This window comes from Polypterus senegalus, chromosome 9 (genome assembly GCF_016835505.1).
Source record: "Polypterus senegalus isolate Bchr_013 chromosome 9, ASM1683550v1, whole genome shotgun sequence".
NCBI lineage: Eukaryota > Metazoa > Chordata > Cladistia > Polypteriformes > Polypteridae > Polypterus > Polypterus senegalus.
The window spans coordinates 54,085,160-54,109,567 of NC_053162.1; the positions used below are offsets into that span (position 1 = coordinate 54,085,160).

Below are 24,408 nucleotides of genomic sequence, written 5' to 3' on the forward strand. Positions count from 1 at the left end.
TTGATACCATTGACTGGCCACCACACTTTCCTGACCTAAATCCAATAGAACATCTCTGGGACATTATGTTTTGGTCCATCCAATGCCACCAGGTTGCACCTCAGACTGTCCAGGAGCTCAGTGATGCCCTGGTCCAGATCTGGGAGGAGATCCCCCACAACACCATCTGTCATCTCATTAGAAGCATGCACCGATGTTGTCAGGCATGTATACAAGAACACAGGGGCCATACAAAGTGCTGCGTACAATTTTGAGTTGCTGCAATTAAATTTTGGCAAAATGGACTAGCCTGCCACATAATTTTTTCACTCTGATTTTTGGGGCGTCTTTGAATTCAGGGCTCTGTAGGTTGATCATTTTCATTTCCATCAAACGATGTGGCATCCTTTCGTTCCTAACACATTACCCAGTCTATATCAGTATAGATATCCAGGAGGATTTCTTTTTCCCATTGAGATCTGATGTGTTTTCAAAGTGTTCCTTTAATTTTTTTGAGCAGTTTATAAAGTCAAAACTTGAATATATAAAGTCAGCGTCGTTGTACATAAAGTCAAAACTTTTTTCTGAATATATAAAGTCAAAACTTGAATATATAAAGTCAGCGCTGGAATATATAAAGTGAAAACTTGAATATATAAAGTCAGCGTCAGAATATATAAAGTCAAACTTGTTTCTGAATATATAAAGTCATCACTGGAATATATAAAGTCATCACTGGAATATATAAAGTCAGCGCTGGAATATATAAAGTCAGCGTCGGAATTTATAAAGTCACTAGGCTTACCCGCCTTTTAAAGCGACCGACTTTTAAGTTGACCACTTCTTAAGGCAATTCAATATGTAGATCAATTTGATATTTTATACAAACTCATTAATTTGGTTATATTGCATTTGAGCGGTATTACTTTAATACTCGTAGTTTCTGTTATTTTTGTGATGAAATTTAAACTTTTTTTCTATATTGAGGTCTCCCTTTTGAACCCCCCTGATATTTACTACGTGGTGAGGCATTTGTAGTCCATCAACATTAATTATTTCCAGAGACATTATTTTGTCTATTTTTCCAGTGCATCGCGCACAAAAGCAAGGGAACGATGGGAGCACCAGAATTCTGCTCACATCATGTCGCTTCGTACCGCAAGCTGCAAGTAGTAAGTCTGTGATAAGCGGAATACCGCAATGCTTTCCACTCACGGGACGGAAGGACAATCCCGACGCTTTTATAAAGTAAGAAAGAAGAAGAAGATATCGCACAGTCTGGAGTAGAAAATCATCTTTTACCTGGAAAAACGAAACTACAAATCCCATCGTGCATTGCAAAATGGACGGGCGTGTGTGAAACACCGCGCTTGCGTAGCACTCACGGGACGGAAGGACACCCGACCACTTTTGTATAGAAGGATTACTGATTATATAAAGTCAACATCAGAGTATATAAACTCACTCCTGAATATATAAAGTGAAAGTCAAAATCTATTAATTGAAACGACTGTGAACTGAACTAAGTTAACAAAAACATATTCAGAAAAATAAATTAAAAAACACTGTTCAGTTAACGTTTTGAAAATGATGCATGTGCCCTGCCCAGGATTGGTTCCTGCCTTGCACCCAGTGTTGGCTGGGATTGGCCAGCGCTGACTTTATATATTCCGACGCTGACTTTCTATATTTAAGTTTTGACTTTATATATTCCAGCGCTTACTTTATATATTCCGAAATATTCCAACGCCGTCTTTATATAATCAGGTTTTGACTTTATATATTTGGGAATGACTTTATATATTCAAGTTTTGACTATATATTCAGAAACAAATTTTGACTTTATATATACCGACGCTGACTTTATATATTCAAGTTTTGACTTTATTTATTCCGACAGTGACTTTGTATAATCAAGTTTTGACTTTATATATTCGGGAATGACTTTATATATACAAGTTTTGACTTTATATAGTTAAATTTAGTCATCATTGCATAACTTTTTCTTTACCATAGAAATTTAAAGACTAAATTCAACTTGCATTCCTAACAAAGATATTTCTGGCGACTAAATAGAACCTATTTGTATCCAAATTCGAGCTATTGAGCTGTTGCCTGCCTACCTGAATAAGTCACCCTCGCTTCGCTCTTACTTTTTTATCGTTCATTTAATCATGGCTAGTGGCGGAAAAATTATAAAATGGAAGGATTACACTGAGTATGGCTTTACCAAAACAATTATTGGTGGCAAATTGATTATTCATAAAGCTTCAATTGGTGATCTGTTTTTCTGTGTTAACCTCATATTTTTTCATACTTCTTCTCAAACCAAGGGGGTGCGAGGGTAAAATGAATCAGGAAGCGCTGATCAATGTAATCAGTGTACCAGGAAATCATGCATTGACAGAAGGTCCCCTTTGCTTGTAATGCAAAGTGTGATTAAATGCGTGATTTTTTAATGCGTTGTGGAGCACATGCATCGAAGATTCTCAGCTGTGCTTGTGCTAAGAAAAGGAAACATTTTAAAAATAATGTAACACGATTGTCAATGTAACCTTTTGTAAGTAGTGCCTGGAGGATTCAGTGTGGAGAAACTGTAGAGACAGCGTGTGTATTAACTTGTGGATTTTTCTGTGAGTATTTGGTGGCAGCGTCACAAAGTCGCTTCCGTAACACTGTGTGCGTTAGCTGCGGAGCTCAGCTCAGAGCGAAATGAGGTGAATGGGAGGGGAGATGATGACGTGACTCCCCCACCCGCCTTAATTGTCAATCCCCCACAAACACAGTCTCTCGGAATTTGCATAAGCACAGCCCTTCACGTGCAATTTTAACTTAGTTACAAAGTGATCAAAACTCTCGTTTATATCCTGCATCCTCTCATTAAACTTGTATCCCGCATTAGCCGTGTGCATGACAAACGCCAGCGGCAGCCTGTCTATGAACTTAATTTAAACTTTAGGTTTACACGGTGCTTTGTTTCCGAAGTAGCAGCACTAATGAATATGGTTGTATATGTCACTCGCTCGCTTCTTATTGTTTCGCTGCCTTCTCAATTATATAATGCATGTTTTCTTAAGCGCTTTTTGGAGCTCTTCCTGGTTTTCTACCTAATGAGTTGACAGTCAGTTCACGTGATTACGTGGGAGGCGTGATGATGTCACACGAAACTCCGCCCCCCCCCATGGCTTTTGAGCTCAACTCCATTACAATATATGGAGAAAAATAGCTTCCAGTTGTGACCATTACGCGTAGAATTTCGAAATGAACCCTGCCCAACTTTTGTAAGGAAGCTGTAAGGAATGAGCCTGCCAAATTTCAGCCTTCTACCTACACGGGAAGTTGGAGAATTAGTGATGAGTCAGTGAGTGAGTGAGTCAGTGAGGGCTTTGCCTTTTATTAGTATAGATACATATATATATACGTGTATATATATGACAGCAACACTCATGACAATGACAATGTCAATCATGTTACGTTATTATTACAATGTTTCCTTTTCTTTTTCATTACTTTTTTAACACACTACTTCTACGCTGCGAAGCACGGGTATTTTGCTAGTTTCTATTATAAAAGAAAATCTTGAGACAAGACTATTGCCAAGAGATTTTTTCAAGTCCTGCGAGACAAGACTATTGCCAAGAGATTTTTTCAAGTCCCGCCCTCTTCTCAACCATTTTCAACCACGCCCACAGTCCTTTCACCTCTCATTTGTGTGAATGCTTTTGTCAGACACAGTTCCTGCACTCTCATCTCTTATACATTTTTAGGTTTTCCTCACTTTAAGTTCCCAATAAAAGAAGACTTATTATATCCAAATCTTATTGAAGAATTTCATCCCGAAGTGTTATCAACAGAAGACATGAGTACACGGGCAATCCTAGCACCAAGAAACAATGAAGTCAAATGAATTAATGCGAAAATTGTCGGATCATCTACCTGGCAAATTGGTTAAATGCGTATCAATAGACTATGCTGAAACAGTTGGTGGTGATGTTGCAGAAGATGAAAACATCAACTTACAATATCCCGTAGAATATCTACAACCATTAACACCATCCTGTCTTCCACAGGCCAAATTCCTGTTGAAAGAAGGATGTATCATAATGTTATTGCGTAATTTATGTCTGAGTGATGGGCTATGCAATTGGACAAGTTGACTAGTTGTATTCAAAATTGGTTGAACAATTCTGACATAAAATTTGAACAGGCGGCAAGAAAGGTAATGTAGTACATATTCTGTGAAAAACATTAGACACCAAAGGAGATCTTGATATGCCATTCGTATTAAAACATTTAGAGTTTCCCGTTAGAATAGCAAATATTTATTTATTAGTGAGAAAGAAACGATATTCACTCACAGGCAGTTATATGTTGCGTTGTCATGATGTATAAGTTAAGTAAAAGTGTAATTTAAAAAAATATTTGCATGTTAATTTCAAAGCCAAATAGAACGAAAACGTATAATGCAATAAATACCTTTTTTCTACAATATGAAACATAATTTTCTTTCAATTTATTACGTTTTACTATTTTTTACTATGGTTAATTGCTCGTTGTAATGTAAAATAGTTAGTTCTATTATGCATATGTAACAATTCCCATGAAAATAACAATCTGTTTAAATCCACATCCACTTCCCCATACGTGAGTGGCAGCTCCACGAAGTGGCTAGTGCATAGCGCCTTTCCTGGGGTTTTCAAGCGAAGCAAGCAGTTATTTAAATCAATAAGAATGATATGACCAGTTGTGCAGACCACAAATGACAAGGCACCATCATACAATCTTTTTGGCTAGCTCAGACTATGAACTGAATACATTTTAAACATACCCTAATGTACTGTATACCTAGCATTCAGATTCCATTGCATGATATGCAGTGATCAATGATCTCAGTTCATAATTTGTACAGCAACTGTACTTTAATTGACAGCTAGAAGCCTTCCTTGGTTGACGTGCAAATAGGTTCCAAAGTCAAATTTATCTCACTGATTGACACATGACAATGGCAACAAATGCCCTAAGAGTTTCTTTAGAAATACAGTGTAGCTACGTATTTTCCAGGTACCCAAATTCAAGCAGCTACTGAGTTGGCAAGGTAGGATCCAGCATGAGTCAAACATGTAACAAAAGTTATTTTTCAGTCCAGTTTTTGTTTTGTTTTAAATGTTTAGTGAAAATTTAAAAAGAAACAAATCACAAAAATTCAGAAAAGAATTATTATACACACAGAATAGAAGGCAAAAAGGAACCAAGGTTTCTTCTACAGTCTTAGCTTTCTCATGTTAAACTTCAGTCACTTTTTGTACTTAAAGGCTGTTATTTCTCAATGGCACACTTAAACATGTGTTTCACTTAGTACATTCAGTGCATTCTATACATACTGTATGTATGATTTGATACTGTTTGCCCTCCATGCCTTACCAAACTGCAGGGCAGATCATAAACCGAAACTAGTATGTAGTCAGAGGAACAAGCAATAATTAGAATATTCCATTTATCATTTAGCTTGTAGATGTTATAATAGAACCTCCCATTGACTATGCTCTAATAAATAGGAATAAATTCTAACATAACTAAGGAAATAATTCTATCAATTTTAGCATAACCTAAATAACTAACAAATGGCTCTCACATACAGTATGTGACTAGCAAAGGCATGAAACCTCACTGAGTGATTTCCTGCAGCTATTAAAATGTGCAAGACTATGCAAAGGAAAAAGATATCACACACACTAAAGTAATTAATTTTCTTCAGTCATTGCCGGCAGGAATACTGACTCATTTGTAGTGTGAGTATTATACAGTTGATCAATAAACTTATGAAAAGCCCAAAACTCTAATAAAAGAACCAATTTTGGGAATATGACAGAAATTACTGTATTTGCTTTTTACTACTTGTAGGAGATGGTACGTGATTTTTTTTCTGTTTATAAGAGTCCATCATAGTGCACTCTCATGAATACACCCTTACTAGAAAAATGTATAGTCGCTATTTAGCCATGAAGCAAATGAGATTAACAAGAGAAAAACTCATGGAAATCTAGGGAGAATATGTTAACTCTACACAGAGCAGGCTTTAGGACTGTCAAGCAGCAGCACTAATCAGTTCACCATCAAGCTCAATATATACTACTTGCTGTATGTTTATATATAAGAAATACAAATAAATCATGCTTTTAAATAATGTGCATATTGTAACTAAATATAATATTATTCAGGTATAATGTACTGAAATCATAGGGTGCTAGATCTTTTAATGACTTGCTGCCACAGGAAGTAATAGTTGTATAATTGAGTGGAGGTTTTCACTGCGGTGGGCTGGCGCCCTGCCCATGGTTTGTTTTTCTGCCTTGCGCCCAGTGTTGGCTGGGATTGGCTCCAGCAGACCCCTGTGACCCTGTAGTTAGGATATAGCGGGTTGGATAATGGATGGATGTTTTCATTAGCTGGTCATTGAACACCATTTATGTTTTCTTCTGTCAATCCTTGTGATTTTCATAACTTTGAAAATGTTTATATAAAAATAACGCAATTTTTTTGGGGGTGGTGGTGGTGGTGAAGGCACTATCTTTATCTACTAAAGAATAAATGGATTGTAAAAAAAAACAAAAGGTTGATTGATTTAAATCTTTTCTGTTCTGACTGAGTGCCTTTCTTGTATTTACATCTTTTTGGAGTCTAACTGTTCTCACAAACTCAAGGGACTCTGCGTGAGGTAACTGAGAACAGAGAGACTAGCTGTGCTACTCTGTGAAATCTAAGTAATCAACGTAGACCACAGCGATAATGTCTGCAGTGTATCTGTTGCATGCCATTTTATATGGAATCTCTAAATATATAAAATACAATGTCTGTCTGTCCGCTTTTCACGAGAGAACTACTTAACGGATTTAGATCAAGTTTTTTTCTATATTTTACTTAAACATTCGGATTGATTTTGCGACCTCTCTCATCACGCTAAGTATCATGGTTCGCTTGCGGTACTGATTTATTTGCACGAATTTAAGAGAGATGCAGCTGGGTGGGGGTGGGGCCCTCCTCACTTACGCGCCAGCGTCGGGTGTACCTTAAATCTGCTTAGCTTTTAAATGAGAGAACTACTTAACTGATTTAAATCAGGTTTTTTTTCTAGAATTTGCTTTAACACTCCTGTTGATTTTGCGACTTGTCTCATCGCGTTAAGAATCATAGTTCACTTGCAGGAGTGATACAGTTGCACTAATCCAAGACAGAAGCTGTGGGCCGAGGAGAGAGGTAAGTGTGATGACAGGAGTGGGGAGTCGGTCTACCTCTGCGTTTTGGAGTATACCTTGCCTCCGCTTAGCTAGCAATACCTTTTTGTTCATTGATTTTTAAAGTTTGCCCTGTTTCACAACTACTCATGCAGAGCCACGGGGGACAGCTAGTGACAAATATACAGTAATGCATTTTATACCTAAAAATATCTGTGATGGCGGCACGGTGGCGCAGTGGTAGCGCTGCTGCCTCGCAGTTAGGAGACCCGGGTTCGCTTCCCGGGTCCTCCCTGCGTGGAGTTTGCATGTCCTCCCCGTGTCTGCGTGGGTTTCCTCCGGGCACTCCGGTTTCCTCCCACATTCCAAAGACATGCAGGTTAGGTGGATTGGCGATTCTAAATTGGCCCTAGTGTGTGCTTGGTGTTTGTGTGTGTCCTGCGGTGGGTTGGCACCCTGCCCAGGATTGGTTCCTGCCTTGTGCCCTGTGTTGGCTGGGATTGGCTCCAGCAGACCCCCGTGACCCTGTATTCGGATTCAGCGGGTTAGCAAATGGATGGATGGAAATATCTGTGATGTGCCATCATTTGGAGTGAAAGAGCCATAGCAACTGGACAGACACACAGACATGGATCCTTTATTTAAGGTTATTTGTATTACATTAAAATGTATAAACCATACTGTATACAACTAGCACTACTTTATGAAGAATAATAAATTTAGCTTTTTTATGCATAATTACATTTTGATTATTTCCCTAAGACAATATGCTTGTAAATCATTAAGTTGTTGTTGTTTTTTTTTTATTTATATTTATTTTGAGACCTGTTCTGTGTAATTCAGCCTCCCTGGAGGATCCATTTTATCACTACTATTCAATCCAAGCCTGCTTATTTTATTACAGAATTTTAAGAAACCTATAAAAGCAGCTTTAGTTTCAAAGTAAGAATCAGCTTTGAATGAGATGTGTGTCCATCACAGTGCACAATTATATTAATACGGCTGTTATTTAAATTTAATAATTAAACTAGCATGTAGAAGTTTAACATGTCAGAAGAAACCAACTACAACAATTCAAATAAATATTGGCCTGCATTTTTGTGAAAATCACAATGCAATCATTAATAAAGTTAATGTATCAACTTTGTTGAATTCATTTCTATTTGGAATATTGATTTTCTTACAGCAGCACTTTTTACATTCATTGTTGCTCTTTCCCACTGATTTACCTAACAAGCATATCCCTGCAACATGACAACTTAATTTTATACACTAAGCACTTCACTTGCATAAAACTGCTCTTATTAAGATAATCAAACACTTTATTGATGATTCAATAATAATTATCAAAGCAAAAAATAAACTGTGGGAAAAATTAAAATAAGTATATCCTTCTCAATAAATGCAAAGACACATCCAAAATGCTTTTCATGAATGGTCAAAATTGAAAAGACAAAGCTAAACAGAATGCATGAATATTCTAAGCACAGAAATGTGCATTTTGCATCCGCAGCCACACATCTCTTTATGCCATCTGACAAAATGTCAGCATTGCACTTTTATTTGTCATTCCGATAATAGAGAGTGAATGTATTCTAAAATATGTTTAAAATATTCTCTTTTTAAATTGAACATCAGCCCATCCTCCCCTGCATAGTACAACAAATAAAAATCTCTTGGAAAGGGGAATTCACTACTGTGCATATTAAAAAGCCTTGGAGCGTCATGGTCTTAAATCTGGTGGATTAGATTTCCCAAGGCATGGTAACGCATGACTTACTACTAAGATAATTCAGTCCAAATCCTCGTTCTGCTTTCATAGCAAGGAAACTGCTTTTGCAAAGCTGTGCTGTGGATGGTTCATCAGTGTGCTTCACTTGCCCTTTGGATAGACAAGAATGTCTCAGTCTCCTGCTTTGTCATTTCTACCTGCCATCAGCACTAAATACATCACTCGCATGTTAACAAGGAGAGCAGAAAGCTTTATTCACAGTGAAAGAAAAAAAAATCATTGCCATCATGTGCTGTTATATTCCATTTTCTGTATACTGCACTTATGAGGCATGCTAATGATTGTGATTAAAATTATATTATTCTTTCTGTAGTTCCACATTTTATATTTACATTGTAGATAATATCAAATACATATAAATGTTACAAGCTGCCCAACTGTTTGTTTTTTTATTTTAAATTCTGTATATTTGTGTCATTCACACAGGGGTAACATAAAGCCTGCTATTGATTATCTTTTGGTGAATTGCTATAATTTCACACTGAAAAGAATCAGAAAAATACAACCTTTAATTGGAGTAAAATGTGGACCCCCTGGAGGTAGTGGTGAAGGAGAAAATGAAAATAAAACTGAGTGCCATTATGAACAATGCTGCACATCCTCTCTCTGACACTCTAACGCTGAGGACGTTCAGCCAATTAATTATTCAGCAGAAGTGTGTCTACTGGGGCTTCTTAATGCCAACAGCAACATGTACATTTTGTATGTGACCACCTTCCATGCATTGTATGAAAGTGTGCAGAGATTTTCTGATACTGTCATCAATGCTTGCAAAGCTTATTATTTCTAATGATGCAAACATGCACAATAAAGCAAGAATTTCCAAATTGTCTGTAGCCTGCCTGCACTGTGCCTGTACTGCCTCTGTACTTTCAAACAGAGGTACACAGTGTCTACTGCTGATTATATCATTTAAAGGAAATAGAACAATGAACATTTAGCCACTGGCATTATGTTACTGTCAGAAGTATGTTGTTTGGCAGAGGGCTGTTAGACATATCAATAGAATATCATGGGACAAGATCAGATATAGCAATCTCTTACTTTGCCATGTCAACAGCATTGGGTACATTGTTTTAATATATATGCCACAAATCACAATGGCAAAACCACTATGGTCCACAATCACAAAGTAAAAGTTTTGCACAAATTTCTGGGTATAGGAAGCTACGAGGGGCATATTCAATACGATTAACTTCCTATCATCTTGGAGCTGCACACCTTCCAATCACTGAGTTCTCAAAACACCTTGAAACCACATCATTTCTAGACAGAGTACATTCTCTTTAGTCTTTTTGGAAGCTAGTGCCATGTTTGTTTCATATTTCCATGCCCTCATGTCTCTTACTGTTTTGATTATGGTAACTGTAAAAAGAAGCCTTGAAAACAGGGAAAGGATTGGTATTCCAAATTGGGCAAACCCCATTGAATACTGATGTGATCCTGTTGTGTTAAGGGTAACATTATTATTAATATCAAGTATAACTAATGAATGTGTTGCTAATTATGATTAACGGTTTTATGAGATCTTTAGGCTATTATTTTAAAGGTTATTGGAGAGTGAGATTGGCAGAGAGGTAGATTTGTCTTCTTTCAGGTCAGCAGCTTCAGAAATGTGAGGAAAGAATACAGATGTGTGAGTTTCTCAATGCCATTTATAACCCTCTCCTGTGATTTCTTTTGCTTTATCCATTCAAACATCTGTGTATCATCAAAAGCTATTAAACAGTTATGCACTTTCACACAGTCAAGAAATTACAAAAATATTTGTACTTTAAGCTAAGCCATATTTCAGGGCAATGTATTAAATCACATGAGATAGTTTGTGCATGATGATAATGTATGGTGAAATTGTGCAAAGATTTAACTACAATAAAAATGTTTTAGTGTAACTCTAACTACCTCTTGGATAAATCTCCTTTCAGCCCTCTCTCTTCAGATACTGAAAGTGACTGAAAGGTAATTCAAATAGTAGAGTCCATTTACTGTATATGCCTGTCATAAAGACACAGTGTTCCCTGGATGGAAAAATAACCAAATTCTATGGTGCAGACACTGCACTCAATATCCTTCACTATTTTCACCTATAAGTGGGCCTCTGTTGGATTCTACAATGGCAAGCGTTCTGCAATGCTGTTTTCATAAATGTCATCTGCAGTTTTGATTTTTTCTCACAACTGATATTGAATTCAAATTGCTGCAGCATATATGGGAATAAATTAATGTGGGCCCTGCCACGGACTGATGTCAAGTCTACGTCTGAGCATTGGTTTGTGCCAGGATAGGTTCTATCCTGCCTAAATAAGGAAAAAGTGAGATGGAGGGATGGATTATGTGACAAACAAATGAAGTTTGGACCCTCATAATTAAATGTTTCTGTATGAAATGCAGTCCCCTGTGACCCTGAATTTTATTACACAGATCTAAGAATTTTATGTTATATTATAATACGATTCACTTTTTTCAATAGGTATGTGACCTGTGTGATCAACTCACCAAAAAATTCAAGATCTTTATGAGAACATGTCTTTTGTTATTTCCTTTCTGTTCTCATTTTTAATGAACTCACGTGATGAGCTTACAAAATTATATGCAAGATACTAATTCTTTTTTTTATGTTTAGAAAATATGACTAATGCTTAGTTATGCCTTTTTTATTTTTTTAAACCTGAGATGAGGATACAGAAGTGTTTTTTCAGTTAGATTAAATTTTGATAAACTACTCAGATTTCAGATTTAGTCTACATTAATGGACTTTATCATTTTATTAAGGATATGGAAGCATATTTTCATTTTCATTATATAGCAGAAAATTTATTTTAGTAAAGTAATTGATGATTTCAAATTTTGAGCATGAAAATTGATGCACTTATAATTCTAAAATAGAGAATAAATGTAACTACTGCTACATGTTTTATTTTTGTCTACATGGAAAATAAAAACTGGTGTTTCTGTGCTGTTAACTTATCAAGGTGGAACTCATTGGGAGGTTTTGTAGTCTCACTAATATTGCATTTGGAAGCATCTCTTATTAACATTAGGACACTTGTTAAGTAATCTGTAAACTAGTATCTGAATCTTTCAGGTTTGTGTAATTACAGCATGTTTAAGATTTCTCAGTTAGAAAGAAGATTTTTAACATCTCAGTTATTAGAATACAAATCCTTTGCACATAATTGTGAAAATGTATATTGTATAAAATGTGTTATAGATGTGTTAAAAAGTGCTTTCTTTTTCAGCTATCATCCGAACTGCCCTTTCAGATATGGATCGTGAAGCTAAGGAACAGTATCTTGTGGTCATTCAGGCCAAAGACATGGGAGGTCATATGGGAGGACTATCTGGAACTACCACAGTGACAATCACTTTAACAGATGTTAACGACAATCCACCAAAGTTTTCCCAAAGTTAGTATACAGACATTACATACATTACGATATTATTTAAAATGTGTTGTATAAGCTATTATGGAGTGAAGCATCCTAAAACATGAACAGCATATTGTGCTAGACACTATATTACAAAGATAGCATTATCTCATTAAAGTGAGCTTGTCATTTTACTGTATTGCTCCTCACACTTTTTGCTTTCTTACAGTCTTATATATATTTTGCTTTTATTCTGTCATGTGCTTATAAATTCAGTAAAAATGTTTTTCTCCAGTAATTTTTTGGCAAGGAAGGTGTCGGATATTGATATCTGCTGAATTTTAAAATATTACACCTGATACTGAGATATCACTGCTTGTTCTACCTGAACTGATGACTGCATTTCATCAATATTCTCGAAACATCTTTTTTTTTATTGTTTTTGTTTTATACACAGAGACTGAAAAGCAAAAAAAAGCAAAGTCAGTAGACAAAGTTCATTAATGGTCAAGCAAAACTTAGGCCCTAGGAATAAAACCTAAAGTTTTGTAGGCAACATGTGGGTCAGATGTTTTACATACTAATAAATCGCAAATTGATAGGTACAGAATAACATAAGATTTTAATAGATGAGATGACAGCAGTAATTCTAGCTGTTTTAGTTAGATGAAAGCTAAGCTGTTCCAATTTCTCATGCTGATACCATCTTAAAAACTGTCAAGGTGTCTATAGACCCGAGCACCTATATAAACAATAACTGCAGGAGGATGCTCATAATTTTCACTCTGACAACCTCATCATTCTCAGTCAAGAGCAAGATCCCAAAATATTATGTAATGGCTTTGCAGCATTATCAAAAATTAATAGGGTAAATATGCAAAAATCAAAAGGTTTGTGAAGAACTGAAAATGAAACGTGTGTGATTCAGGAAGTAGTGAAAGCATAGTCAAGAAAAATGTAAGTTAGTGTAAAAACAAAATCTTGGATTAGAATATTTAGGTATTATTTTTGTATGTATACAGTGAAGAACAAATGAGATTCCACAATGACTGGGAAGACAGAGAGAGAGTGTGAGACTGGCTAATAAGTCTACTAGTCAGTCATGCTGCCAGCAAGAGAAAGGAGCTCATTGAGAAAGACATAGACAAGCAAGCGTCAAAATATCACTGTGTAACATGCCATCTCATAAAATTCTGGGTGTTAGACCTTGATGGTTTATTAGGTGCTTGATATGACAGCATTTACAGTAGTTTGTTATGCATGAGTTAGTTGGAAAAAATAAATGTCATTGATTTGTCCTTTTTCTCTCTAATTGAAGAAATCTGAATTTAAAATAAATTACTCTCTGGGACAGGGGTATTTGTCCATGATATGTTCCGTTTTTTTTGGTTTTTTTTCTTATAATGGTATATTTTGTTTTGTTGTTTATTACTAGCATGAATTCAGTGTGTTTCTTTTATTTTCATTTATTTTTGTGTGTATACGTACACTGCAGAGTATATTTAAGAATTCATAGAATATGTTCTACTTTATTACTACAACTTGCTCAACATTACTGCATGCTGAAAATATTTGGAAAAGGTATTTCACAAGAATCAGCAGTAAATGGAATTGTACCCAAAAAGAGTTAAAATTTAAAACAGAAACAAAAATACATATCCATTATTTCAAAAGTATATGGAAACGTGTTTGCTGTCAAATGTATTTTCAGAAAGGGTAAAAGTGATCTATGTGAAAAATGTGAATAAAAATGCAATGGCATTTTGTCTTTGCCCTTTCTTTTAAGGTGTATATCACTTCTCGGTACCAGAAGACCTTGCTGTTGGTGCTACAGCAGGAAAGGTGAAAGCAAATGATCACGATATAGGAGAAAATGCCAAGTCAAACTATACAATTAATGATGGAGATGGAACAGACGTTTTCGAGATAATATCAGATTCCCAGACTCAAGAAGGAATTCTCCGTCTGAAAAAGGTATATATGTACAGAGGTACCTGTGGTATAATTATATATATATTAAAATAGGTATTAAAATTTCTTTATATGTTTATATGTACAGTATGTCTGGAAATGCATCAGATGGAGTAATATTTTTCCAAAGTATTAAAACAAACCCAATACATATAAATGCAAGGTTTTTTTACACATATTTAAGTTATAAAATGTAGCTTTAGATCTCTTCCTTGTAAATTAAAAGTTTTGTTTATGAGACCAACTAAGTAAATACACCAGAGGTAAAAACAAACCTGAAGGTACCACACTGTAAGTGATGTAGTTTCTATATTCATCAGCATAGGTTTACAGTGTATGTGTAACACTTAAGATAGAAAAGACGAGGTCAAGTTTGAGGTTTTTTATTGTCACATGTACAATTTAGAGTGAAGTTACTTGTGCATTTTTCATTGCAGACACAATGATGAGCATTAAACATCAGGAAAAGAAAAAGCTTGAACATAAATCTAATATTAATAATAATCACAGTCAATAACACTAAGTATAATATTACATACACAAGAATCACAATTTATCACATATCACAGTTAAGCAGCCTTTTTTACCTTCATGAAGAAACTCTTCTTAAATCTCACAGTTCTGCTGTTAATAGTTCTATAGGGCCTGCCTGATAGAAGGAGAAAGAAAAATGTCCATGAAGGGTGAAATGGGTCCTTTATGATTCGTTTTGCTTTTCCTGGACAACTCTTGGCAAGCATCTTGCAGAGATGGTATTTGTGTGTCAGTGATAATTTGCGTTGTTTTCTCTACTCTTTATAATGCCTTGCAGTCCTTAGCTGAACTGCTGCCGTACCAGCAAACCATGCAGCCTGTCTGGATGGACTCTAAAGTACATTTATAAAAGTTGATGAGGGCTGTTGGAGATATTTGTGCCTTCCTCAGATGTGAGAAAGCAAAGTTGCTGACGGATCAGCTTTTTTGGTAATTGTTGTACTGTGCTCTGTCCACCTAAATTTCTTGGTGATGATAACCACCAGGAATTTAAAACTGTTGACTCTTTGCACAGCCTTACCCCGAGTGTAAATGGGGGTGTGATGTACCTACTGGTTACTGAAATCAATGATCATCTCCTTAGAATTGCTAACATTCAGAGAGAGGTTATTGTCCTGACACCATTTTGACTGGTGCTTAATCTCCTACTGGCATGTTGTCTCATCATTTTCTGTGATCAAGCCTATGATGATGGAATCATCTGCAAACTTTATAATGGTATTGGAGTTATATCTTGCTATACAGTCATAGGTGAACATGATCCTGGGGGTGCCAGTGTTATTAATCAGCATGGAGGATCCGTATATGCTGAGTCTTCCAGTAAGAAAGTCCAAGATCCACTTTCACAGAGAGCCACTGATGCCCAGGTCAAAGAGACTGGTGATCGGTATTGATGGATTTAAAATGTTGAAGGCAGTGCTATATTCTTTAAATGACAGTCTGGCGTAAGAGCTATGTTTGAACATGTTATGTTCCAACGTGTTTAGCAGTGCAAGGTCTACAAGCATCTCCTTATACAAATCTGTTTTTTAAATAAAATAGCTGATGGTTTAATCAAACTGAGACCTGCTGCAAAACTGCCTGCAGTGTAAATTTAACACAGTGACATCAAAAGGTGTACTTTAGCTTCCAAAAACCTTATTCCAAATGCAATGTAAATGTCACTGCAGATATAAGGACACTTTCTGACTGTGTTATCTGTAAATGCTAAAGCAATAACTTCTTGTGCTTTACAGTACATGGCCATCATTGCTCACTATTTAGCCATTAGATTTTTTTCTGAACCAAGACTCATAAAGGTCATAAGGATTAACAATATTCTTCAGGTTACCTAATTAATAAATGGCAAGTTCATGCAGCGTTTTTGAGACATTGGCAAAGGATTTGGAAAGAAATTTCTGGTTCTCTTCACATTGATGCAGATGTTAAATTAGTGGTCTAGATGCAGAAATACAATATATTTATTTTTACATCTGCAATAAAGTAGAGTAAGTATTGTAAAAGCTCGAAACTGTGTCACTTGAACTTGTGTATGACTTCCACAATGGCAACAACAAAACTGATCAAGAAATGTTATAGATTTGTATAGAAAGGCATATATAAAAAATTTCTAATCCCAACCCAGCATATCAACACTTCAGAGTGGTACATGCACTGAGGTATATTATAAAATTCCAAAGTCATGCTTAATGGTAATGTCTGATGTCTTATTGGTTATTTAATTTTTCTAAAACAAGATCTAAAACGTAGGTATTGAAATTACTAGAATAAGAAAGTTCAGTAAAGATGTTATTGTCTATTGGACTTTAGCAGAGTTGCATGATAAAAGCTACCTGAAGACTGAAGAGAATTTATGTAAAGAAATCAACAAGAAGTAAAGTCTGAAGCTGTAACAAAATGTCAATGACATTATGGTGAGAGATTACCTAGGCAAGCTGTTGTTCATTCAGCAGTTCATCTTTTCTTTGCCTGTCCCAAGAGTCCTGGGGCCCAGAACCTACTCCAGCAACATCGGGTGTAAGGAGTGAATCCACCTTGCACAGATGCAGGTCTGTCACAGATACACTTATCTACGGGGTTTTGGAAAGCAGTAAATTCATGTGCTCTTAAAAAACCTTCAATGAACAATTCTGTCATCAGTGGCTGATGCAATAGTCAATGTAATTTAAGTTAGCCTTGGTGCTTTTCGAAAAGAGAGTAACAAACAGAAAAACTCTTTTACATATGCTAACAGAAAATCTATCTCAAAGAACAGATATTACCAGGCAAAATTAAAAATAATCAGAATCATATGGAGCTATAAACTTTTAAGTTAATCAGTTACATATACTGAGAGATTATAAATTGCTGCATCTCAGTTAGAATAACTACATTATTTTGATTCTACGTCTTATAATCTTAAGAATAATTCTCTATTTACAATGAGCTATTGGTGCTATCACAAACTGCTCGGCTGCTGGTTACATTTATTAATTTGTGTGTTCAGTTGCATTTGATAGTTTATATTGCATATTCAAAACTTGACATCTTTCTTTCCGCAATACAAATTGCATTATAGTTGTATGTTTAGAAATCTGTTTTGTTTTTGTTTTTTTAGTGTTAATTAGTTAGACTTAATGATGGCTACATATTCTAACCTATAAATGACCCATTAAAAAGTGTCTTACATTCTTTTAGAAATTGGTAGAAACTCCACCCATTAGGGACAGAGCTAAAAGAGATGTGTTTAGATCAGATTAACATAACTGGTTGTCAGTCTTCAGTACTCCAGCCCTGTTTGATCTTGAAGGCAGAGCTGTGAATAATTTATGCACTGTGCTGAGCTGATTGCCACTGGTTTGATTCCTAGTACAGGTACAGTAAACCCCTGCTGTTTTTCTTTGAAATATTCTTGTTATTTGATTTTTACTGGAAACTTCTGTTAAAGAACTTACGTCTTTAACATTATTAAAAATCAGATGTTTGAAAGATTTTCTGAGAAAGTCTGTATATTTATACTTTAGACTACTTATAAAGAAATGAAACAGCACAGTATATGGGCGACTAATGCTAATACTCTGACAAATTAATTTGGCATTTCTTAATCTCACAGTATTTTTAACCATGTTAAATTATCATCTTTACTAATATTCTGTTATTACATATGTCTGTAAAGTTCATTCTTAATGACTGGAGAAGCTGTTGTCCGATTAAACTGTTTATTTGCAAAATCGCAAAGGTACAGCATACAGCATGTATGAACTTTCCCATTCTATCATCATAAACATTTTGGAATTTGTGTAGGTTAATGCAAGGCAATAGGAATAAAACGAGTGAAAATTTCCAGAAAGCTAAAACTTCTTTGGTTTTACAACTCTATTTTCTAAAGCTGATTGCACTACCAGTACTGTTGCTAAAAGGGAAGCACCCACTTCTCCAGAGTTATTTGAGATTTATGATATTTAATGTGGTTTATAGATTACACTAAATTTGAAGATGAATTAATTCAGGGTCCTGATAATCAGAAGGAATCCCAACAGCAAAAGGTACAAGGCAAGAATCAGATCTGAACAGGTCAAATTTTTATTGCAGATAAAAGTTACATCCATATTTATAATCACTCACACTAAGCCAATTTTATAGTCACAAATCCACCTAATGTGCAGGTCTTTGGGATGTGGAAGGAAAGGCAGGTTACCCAGTGGGGAAAAAATACCAGATCAGTGCTTCTATGTTGTATTGAATTTACTTTAAGAATGTGTTGTTGGTCACTAAGTGCCTAAATATTGTTGGTTGTTTTAAGAAAGTATATCTGTATGGTTGATTTGATGATTGCATGAGTATGTCAGGTTTACTGAGGAATGTTAAATTGAACTTTTATTACATGAAGTCCTAAAAATTCTCCTACATAGTCTAGATGCTGTAAATGATGCGTGAAAAATCGGAGCATTTCACAAATATTAAATATTGGCAGTATGAAACTTTAAGGTGTGGAGGCATATGTCAGGAATCATTTGCAAAATAACAGTTTTCTCTTATTAGTGCAGTGCAGAGTACAACTTCTGATAAGGAGCTCACAGGCAACTGCAGACAGGCTCAATGCATACAGCACAAGACAAATTTAAAAAAATCTACCAAGCGTTTAAATAGCGGGGATTTAATAATGAAAGAATTTTGTGAAAAAATAAAAAAAATACAAATTTTTACTTTTCGATGACATTAAGTGAAAAAGCAGAATGTTTTCCTGTTTCTGACACATTTATTTTGGGAAGAATATAATCTTCTGACTTCAGCAGCAACCAAGGTCCACATGAGGCAGGTGGAGACATGAAAAATGTTAAAAAGCCGGTGCACTTGCAGGTAATGAATGGAAGTTTCATTATACCATATGCCTAAAATATGTTTAGTACACAGTTTGTCATGGTGTATCACAGCTCAGAACATGAGAAAATAACACACTGTGTCTATCATGTGAACTTTGCTGTTTGAAGCACTGTGTAAAACATTTATGACAACTTCTAACTTCAAATGGATGAATTTGTTAATTAAAGTATTTCCCTGCACTTGCACTGCCCTGTTTTACTCCATATTGTGCAAGAAAATAAATCTTGCTCCTATTCAGAAGGTAATATTTTTAAACCTCAGCAGTACTTTGATGAACAAATAGGAAAAAGGTTCCTGTTTACTTTAATGACTTGCACAAACTCATCTGTGTCAAGATAACAGATTTCCTGATTTTGGCTCCTGCCTTGTTCCCAAACCTGTTGGAATAGGCTTCAGCTTTCTGCAACGCTAAATGGTTTAATAGTTGGCCATTTCATGTAAGGGAGTTAACTGTAGATTATGTACTTCTCAAGGCCATTACAATAGAGGTTAATATACTGTTTAAGTTATATACAGAATGCAGTGTATGTACCTCCGCTACATAGTGTATATTGTAATCTATGTTGCCACAGCAGTGTACCAAAAACAGCTACATAATATCCCCGCTCATTTCCTTTCCTTTTGGTTCAGTATCCATTCCTTTATTATGGTTTAAAAGATAATTAGTCATATTGGCTCGACTCTAAAAAGTAATGTCAATACATTAAATGTACTTAAGCACACACTGTAAATTAAAAAGGTAGATAATGAGGTGTATCAGATTTCTCACACTGTGTTCCTCTTTACCAAACTCTTAGCATGGTAATGCTTAATGAACTGAGACTGTTTAATGAGAAGATGTGCACTGTGTTCCTTTTGGAAGAGTTTTGCTTTTCTAAAACTAAAGATCAGGCGTTGTAAGAATAGCTTTGATTCCTGTTTTTTTTTTTCTTTAACCGACAGATACATCGCATACACTGTAAATACATTTTATGTAAGTTTTCACAATTCTATGGAACTCAGTGAACAGCACATTGAAAAATCTCAGAGTTTGTGTTATGTTACATGTTTTTGTTTTACTGAGTTGGTCAACATTTGGCTTTACTGAATACATTTATGAGTTTCAGTCATACTCAGAAATTCACATCTTTGAGATCTCCTTCCTGATGCATTATGCATTTCATAGTTTCTTTGTAACAGGCTATATTGCTTTTGTGTGTTGACGTGAGATGTTGCAAAACAGACTGCTTTATTATGGATCTGGTGTCCAGGGTTCAAAACGAATACCCAGCCATTTTCTTTTGGAGTCTTTATATTTTTCATGTTCCTGCCTGTTTTTTCTCAGCATACTTTAGTTTCATCCTGCATCTCTACAGACTTACATTCTGGTTTTATGGAATCTTTAAATTGGTGCCCCTGTTCATGGCTGGTTCCTGCCTTCCATCAAATGCTGTCAGGAATGGCTTCAACTCTGCAACATTGAACTGGAATAGCTATGTTTGATAATATATGATATATATTATATTACCTTTATAAACTTTAAAAGCAAGTCAAAAGCTTTATGTTCATATTACTCAAAAAGAAAGCTAAAACTACAGTCTTTCTTATTGGTTTGATTAGCATCATATTCTTAGTAAGTATCCATACTTGATTTTAATTGTCTATTCAGTTATGCCACCATATACAGTAATTGCAAATCTGAAAAATCTTATTTTTGGGGTTTTTCTCCAGGTATTTTGTTTTTCCTCCTACCTCCTAAAAATAATCATGTTAGGTTCATTAGCAACTCTAATTTAGTTCATTGTGCCCAGGGTTGCATCCAGCTTTGCTTCCCATGTTGTGCTGCCTTTATTGCAACCCTGAGAATTAAACACATGGATGGATTGTCCACAAAACACGCGTATCAGAAGGCAGTGCATAGGGCAACAGAAGAAATATCAAATGCATGATAAGATTCTAAAGAAAATAGTTGATAAACAACTCCACAGAGACAATATCACTACAATATGTGCAAAGGGCATTGCTGCAAAATGAAATGCAGCAAGCCATCATATTATCATCAATAAAAATGTCAAGATGACCCCAATGATGTTACTATATTTTAGAAAATTGCTGAGTCAGACCATTTTTTGTTCTAGCAGAACTATCAATATGGATACACTTATTACATTTTTATTTTGCCTCACTCACTAATACAGTGAATAGAAAAGTCCATATAAATTAAGTTTTAAGAGTCTTCTCCTATCTGTCACACCAGCATGTGCAGAATAGCAATAAAAATGGTAGAATTAAGGTGACATCTAAGACTTATGAGTATGGTCCTTATTTGTAGTTTAACATTACTTTATAAGGCAAAACTATACGGTGCTACGAAAATGGTCTACTTGCAATACGCATGACTTTTCATGACCCTGCTGCCTTCTAATGCTACGCTGGTTGTCTGAAGCCAAGTTGTCTGAAGGGACAACAAGGTGCTCCATTTCTTTTTCCTTGGCTATGGGGTTAGGTCCCTAGATTAACACTCCCCCAACACCTGAACCTCTAAGACCAAATTAATACTAACATGTTTTATGTTATTTTAAAAGCATAATGCAAAAAACAATAATAAAAGTTATATCAAAGTAATACAAGATACAATACTTTAGGTTTCTGTCTGCTTTAACTAATAGCCTCAATAATACATTTCAAATGTAATACTTATAATTATTCATCAGTTCTGACACAAATTCTGCCCTTCATTTTTATCTTCAGAATGGATGATGAAACTCATGAAATCTGTTTTGTCTTTATGATGTTTGATGTGTGCTCAGATACATCTAGTTGGGTACTTTTGGTACAAATGCTTCCACGTAATTTATTTCCTAACTTATTTTATCCTTAAAAGGACATTTCATTATGGGGAGATACAGTAATTCCCTTTTCATTTTTTGTAATATTATATACCACAGAAAAATGTTTCTTTATATAATTAACACTTTCTAATTATGCTTTTTTAATTCAGTGTCAAGCTCACTATGTGTGTAAAGCTGGTAGGGGATATCTCAGGATCCCAAACCCCAGACACAACTGATCATCTGGGTAAAAATTAGTATTTATTTTAACAATTACGTTCACAGAACTTTCTTCAGACAATACAATTGCCAGAGGAGCAATGCCACATAGGTTACTGGGGGAATATCTGCTTTTGAGAGGCAGTCTCCGTATATCTGTCCATTATGTCTACCTTGCATGTGAGGCAGGAAGCAGCACTCATTCTGACTGGGATGCAAATCCTTCCAGCTCTCCACCCATAATGGTGGACTCCTGGCCCTTGTAAGGTAAGACTTTGCATCCCAGGGGAGGGTCTAGTCCATCCCTGTCTTTTACAATATACATTTTGTGGACCACAGAGGCATGTACAGCCACCCTAACCCTACCACAGACACACCTTTATTTATAGGTTTGAAAGCGCTTTGTTCACTCCCCTTAAGAGCACAGTGTTCCACAAGACTAAGCACAGTCTTTTCCTTCTCTCCTTCTCTCTTCTCTCTACCTCCTCTCCTCTTCTTTCCTCACCCAGCAAGCTTCATCCACTTCCTCCTAACTCTGGCTCCTCGAATGTAGTGGGGTGGCTCCTTTTATTCTACTCCTGGGAGTGCTCCAGGTGGCTCATCAATATTACCTAGAATCATTCGCAGGTGTGGTGGAAGTCGATTGTAGAGCTTTGAAGCTGTTCCTGGAACCCATCAGGGCTGTGCCAAACTGCAAGTCCCAGCATGCCCTGCAGGAATTCATGGTACCACAGCCACCCAGGAGGGCTGCTCTCTAGTGTCCCAAGTGAAGTAGTACCTCAGAAATGCTCTCTCCCTCTGTCCTTCTATCCAGCTGGCATCCCATATATATAGTGTGTTTGAGTATGTTATTATTAATTGATTGTTTCAAATAAATGTTAATAAATGTTATAATATCTTACTGCAAAAAAATTCAAACTCAGAAGAAAGGAAGGTACCATTGCATCTTTGTGTCTTAATATTCACTTCAGATTTTCTTGCTTATTTATTTATTTATTTATTTTGCTTAATTAAAGTTACTCAAGATAATAGTTAGTGATGCACATGAAATTTTGTTTTTTATTATCTTAAGAATCTCACATCGTTTCTTAATCAACTCAGATCTTAGGCTGAGCTTTTGCTATTGGGTCAGGTTGGCTTTTATTCCTGGTATAGTATATTATGTTTCAAGACCGTTTTTTTTTATTAAACAAAATATCTTTTTAGCCTATACCAGCTTCAATGCAAATATGGACTTTTCAATTAAGTGAAAAGGGGGGGAAAAAAGGGATTTCCATGTAATTTTCAAGAGTAACATAAATTTGATTAATGCAAAAAATGACATTTTTAAAAGTGAACTTCTTCAACAGAAAGCTTATTAAATTGACAAAGTATAATACAATGGTGTAGGCACACTTACATGTTGGCTATCACTGGTGCCTCTTAGGTCCAGGAATCTGGGTAGGTTTATCCCCTTCACCACACTCTTTTCTGTAGAGTACACTGTGTCACAGTCCATCTTTTGTGTCCGATTTTTTTATATGTTCTCCTTGACCTCTAAAATTATTTAGGTTTTGTGTTAAAAGTCAAGTAATCTAAATATTACACCTATTTTAGTGCTGAGTAAAATCTTTAACTGCTGAAAATAAGAAGCATTCTCTCATGACACCATGTTGTTTTCCTTGTATTTTTCCTGATTTTTTGTGGATATTTGCTGTGTCGTTGCTAGGTAAGGTCAAATGGAAGTGTGGGATGCATTGCATATCTGGGTCCAGAGTATAAAGGTTGTGCTGTGCGCTTTATTGTTGTTCTTGATTGGATTCAACCCAAAACAAAAACTTTAATTTCTTTGTTGTTTTGAATTATTTCTGGTTAATGAGTTCCAGTTCTCCACTAGGAATTATGATTAACATTTTTCCTTGGTTATGTGCGTGTTTATTGGGTTTGAAATTCCCAGCCTATTTGACTCTCATTTTTTGTCACATGTATTGACCATTGGTTATTTGTTTTTTTGCCTTCCTATTTATGACCCACCACTTGCTGATTTGGTTATGATTAGTCTCTCTGTTCCTTTTCTAACCAAGCTTTGCTGCTGTGTCCTGTTTAGTAAGCACACAATGATCTCCTCGCTCTTTCTATTTTTGATTAATTGATAACTATAG

General features: G+C 35.6%; 1 protein-coding gene across 2 annotated transcripts in view; it reads left to right on the forward strand.

Annotated features, from left to right (window-relative positions):
* Positions 1-24,408, forward strand: part of cdh8 (cadherin 8) — a 357,541-nt gene that overhangs the window by 254,378 nt on the left and 78,755 nt on the right. For both annotated transcript variants that reach the window (XM_039763114.1, XM_039763115.1), the window contains 2 exons: positions 12,243-12,410; positions 14,158-14,345. In XM_039763114.1, coding sequence (XP_039619048.1) covers positions 12,243-12,410; positions 14,158-14,345 — 356 coding nt within the window. The remainder of the gene's footprint in view (positions 1-12,242; positions 12,411-14,157; positions 14,346-24,408) is intronic.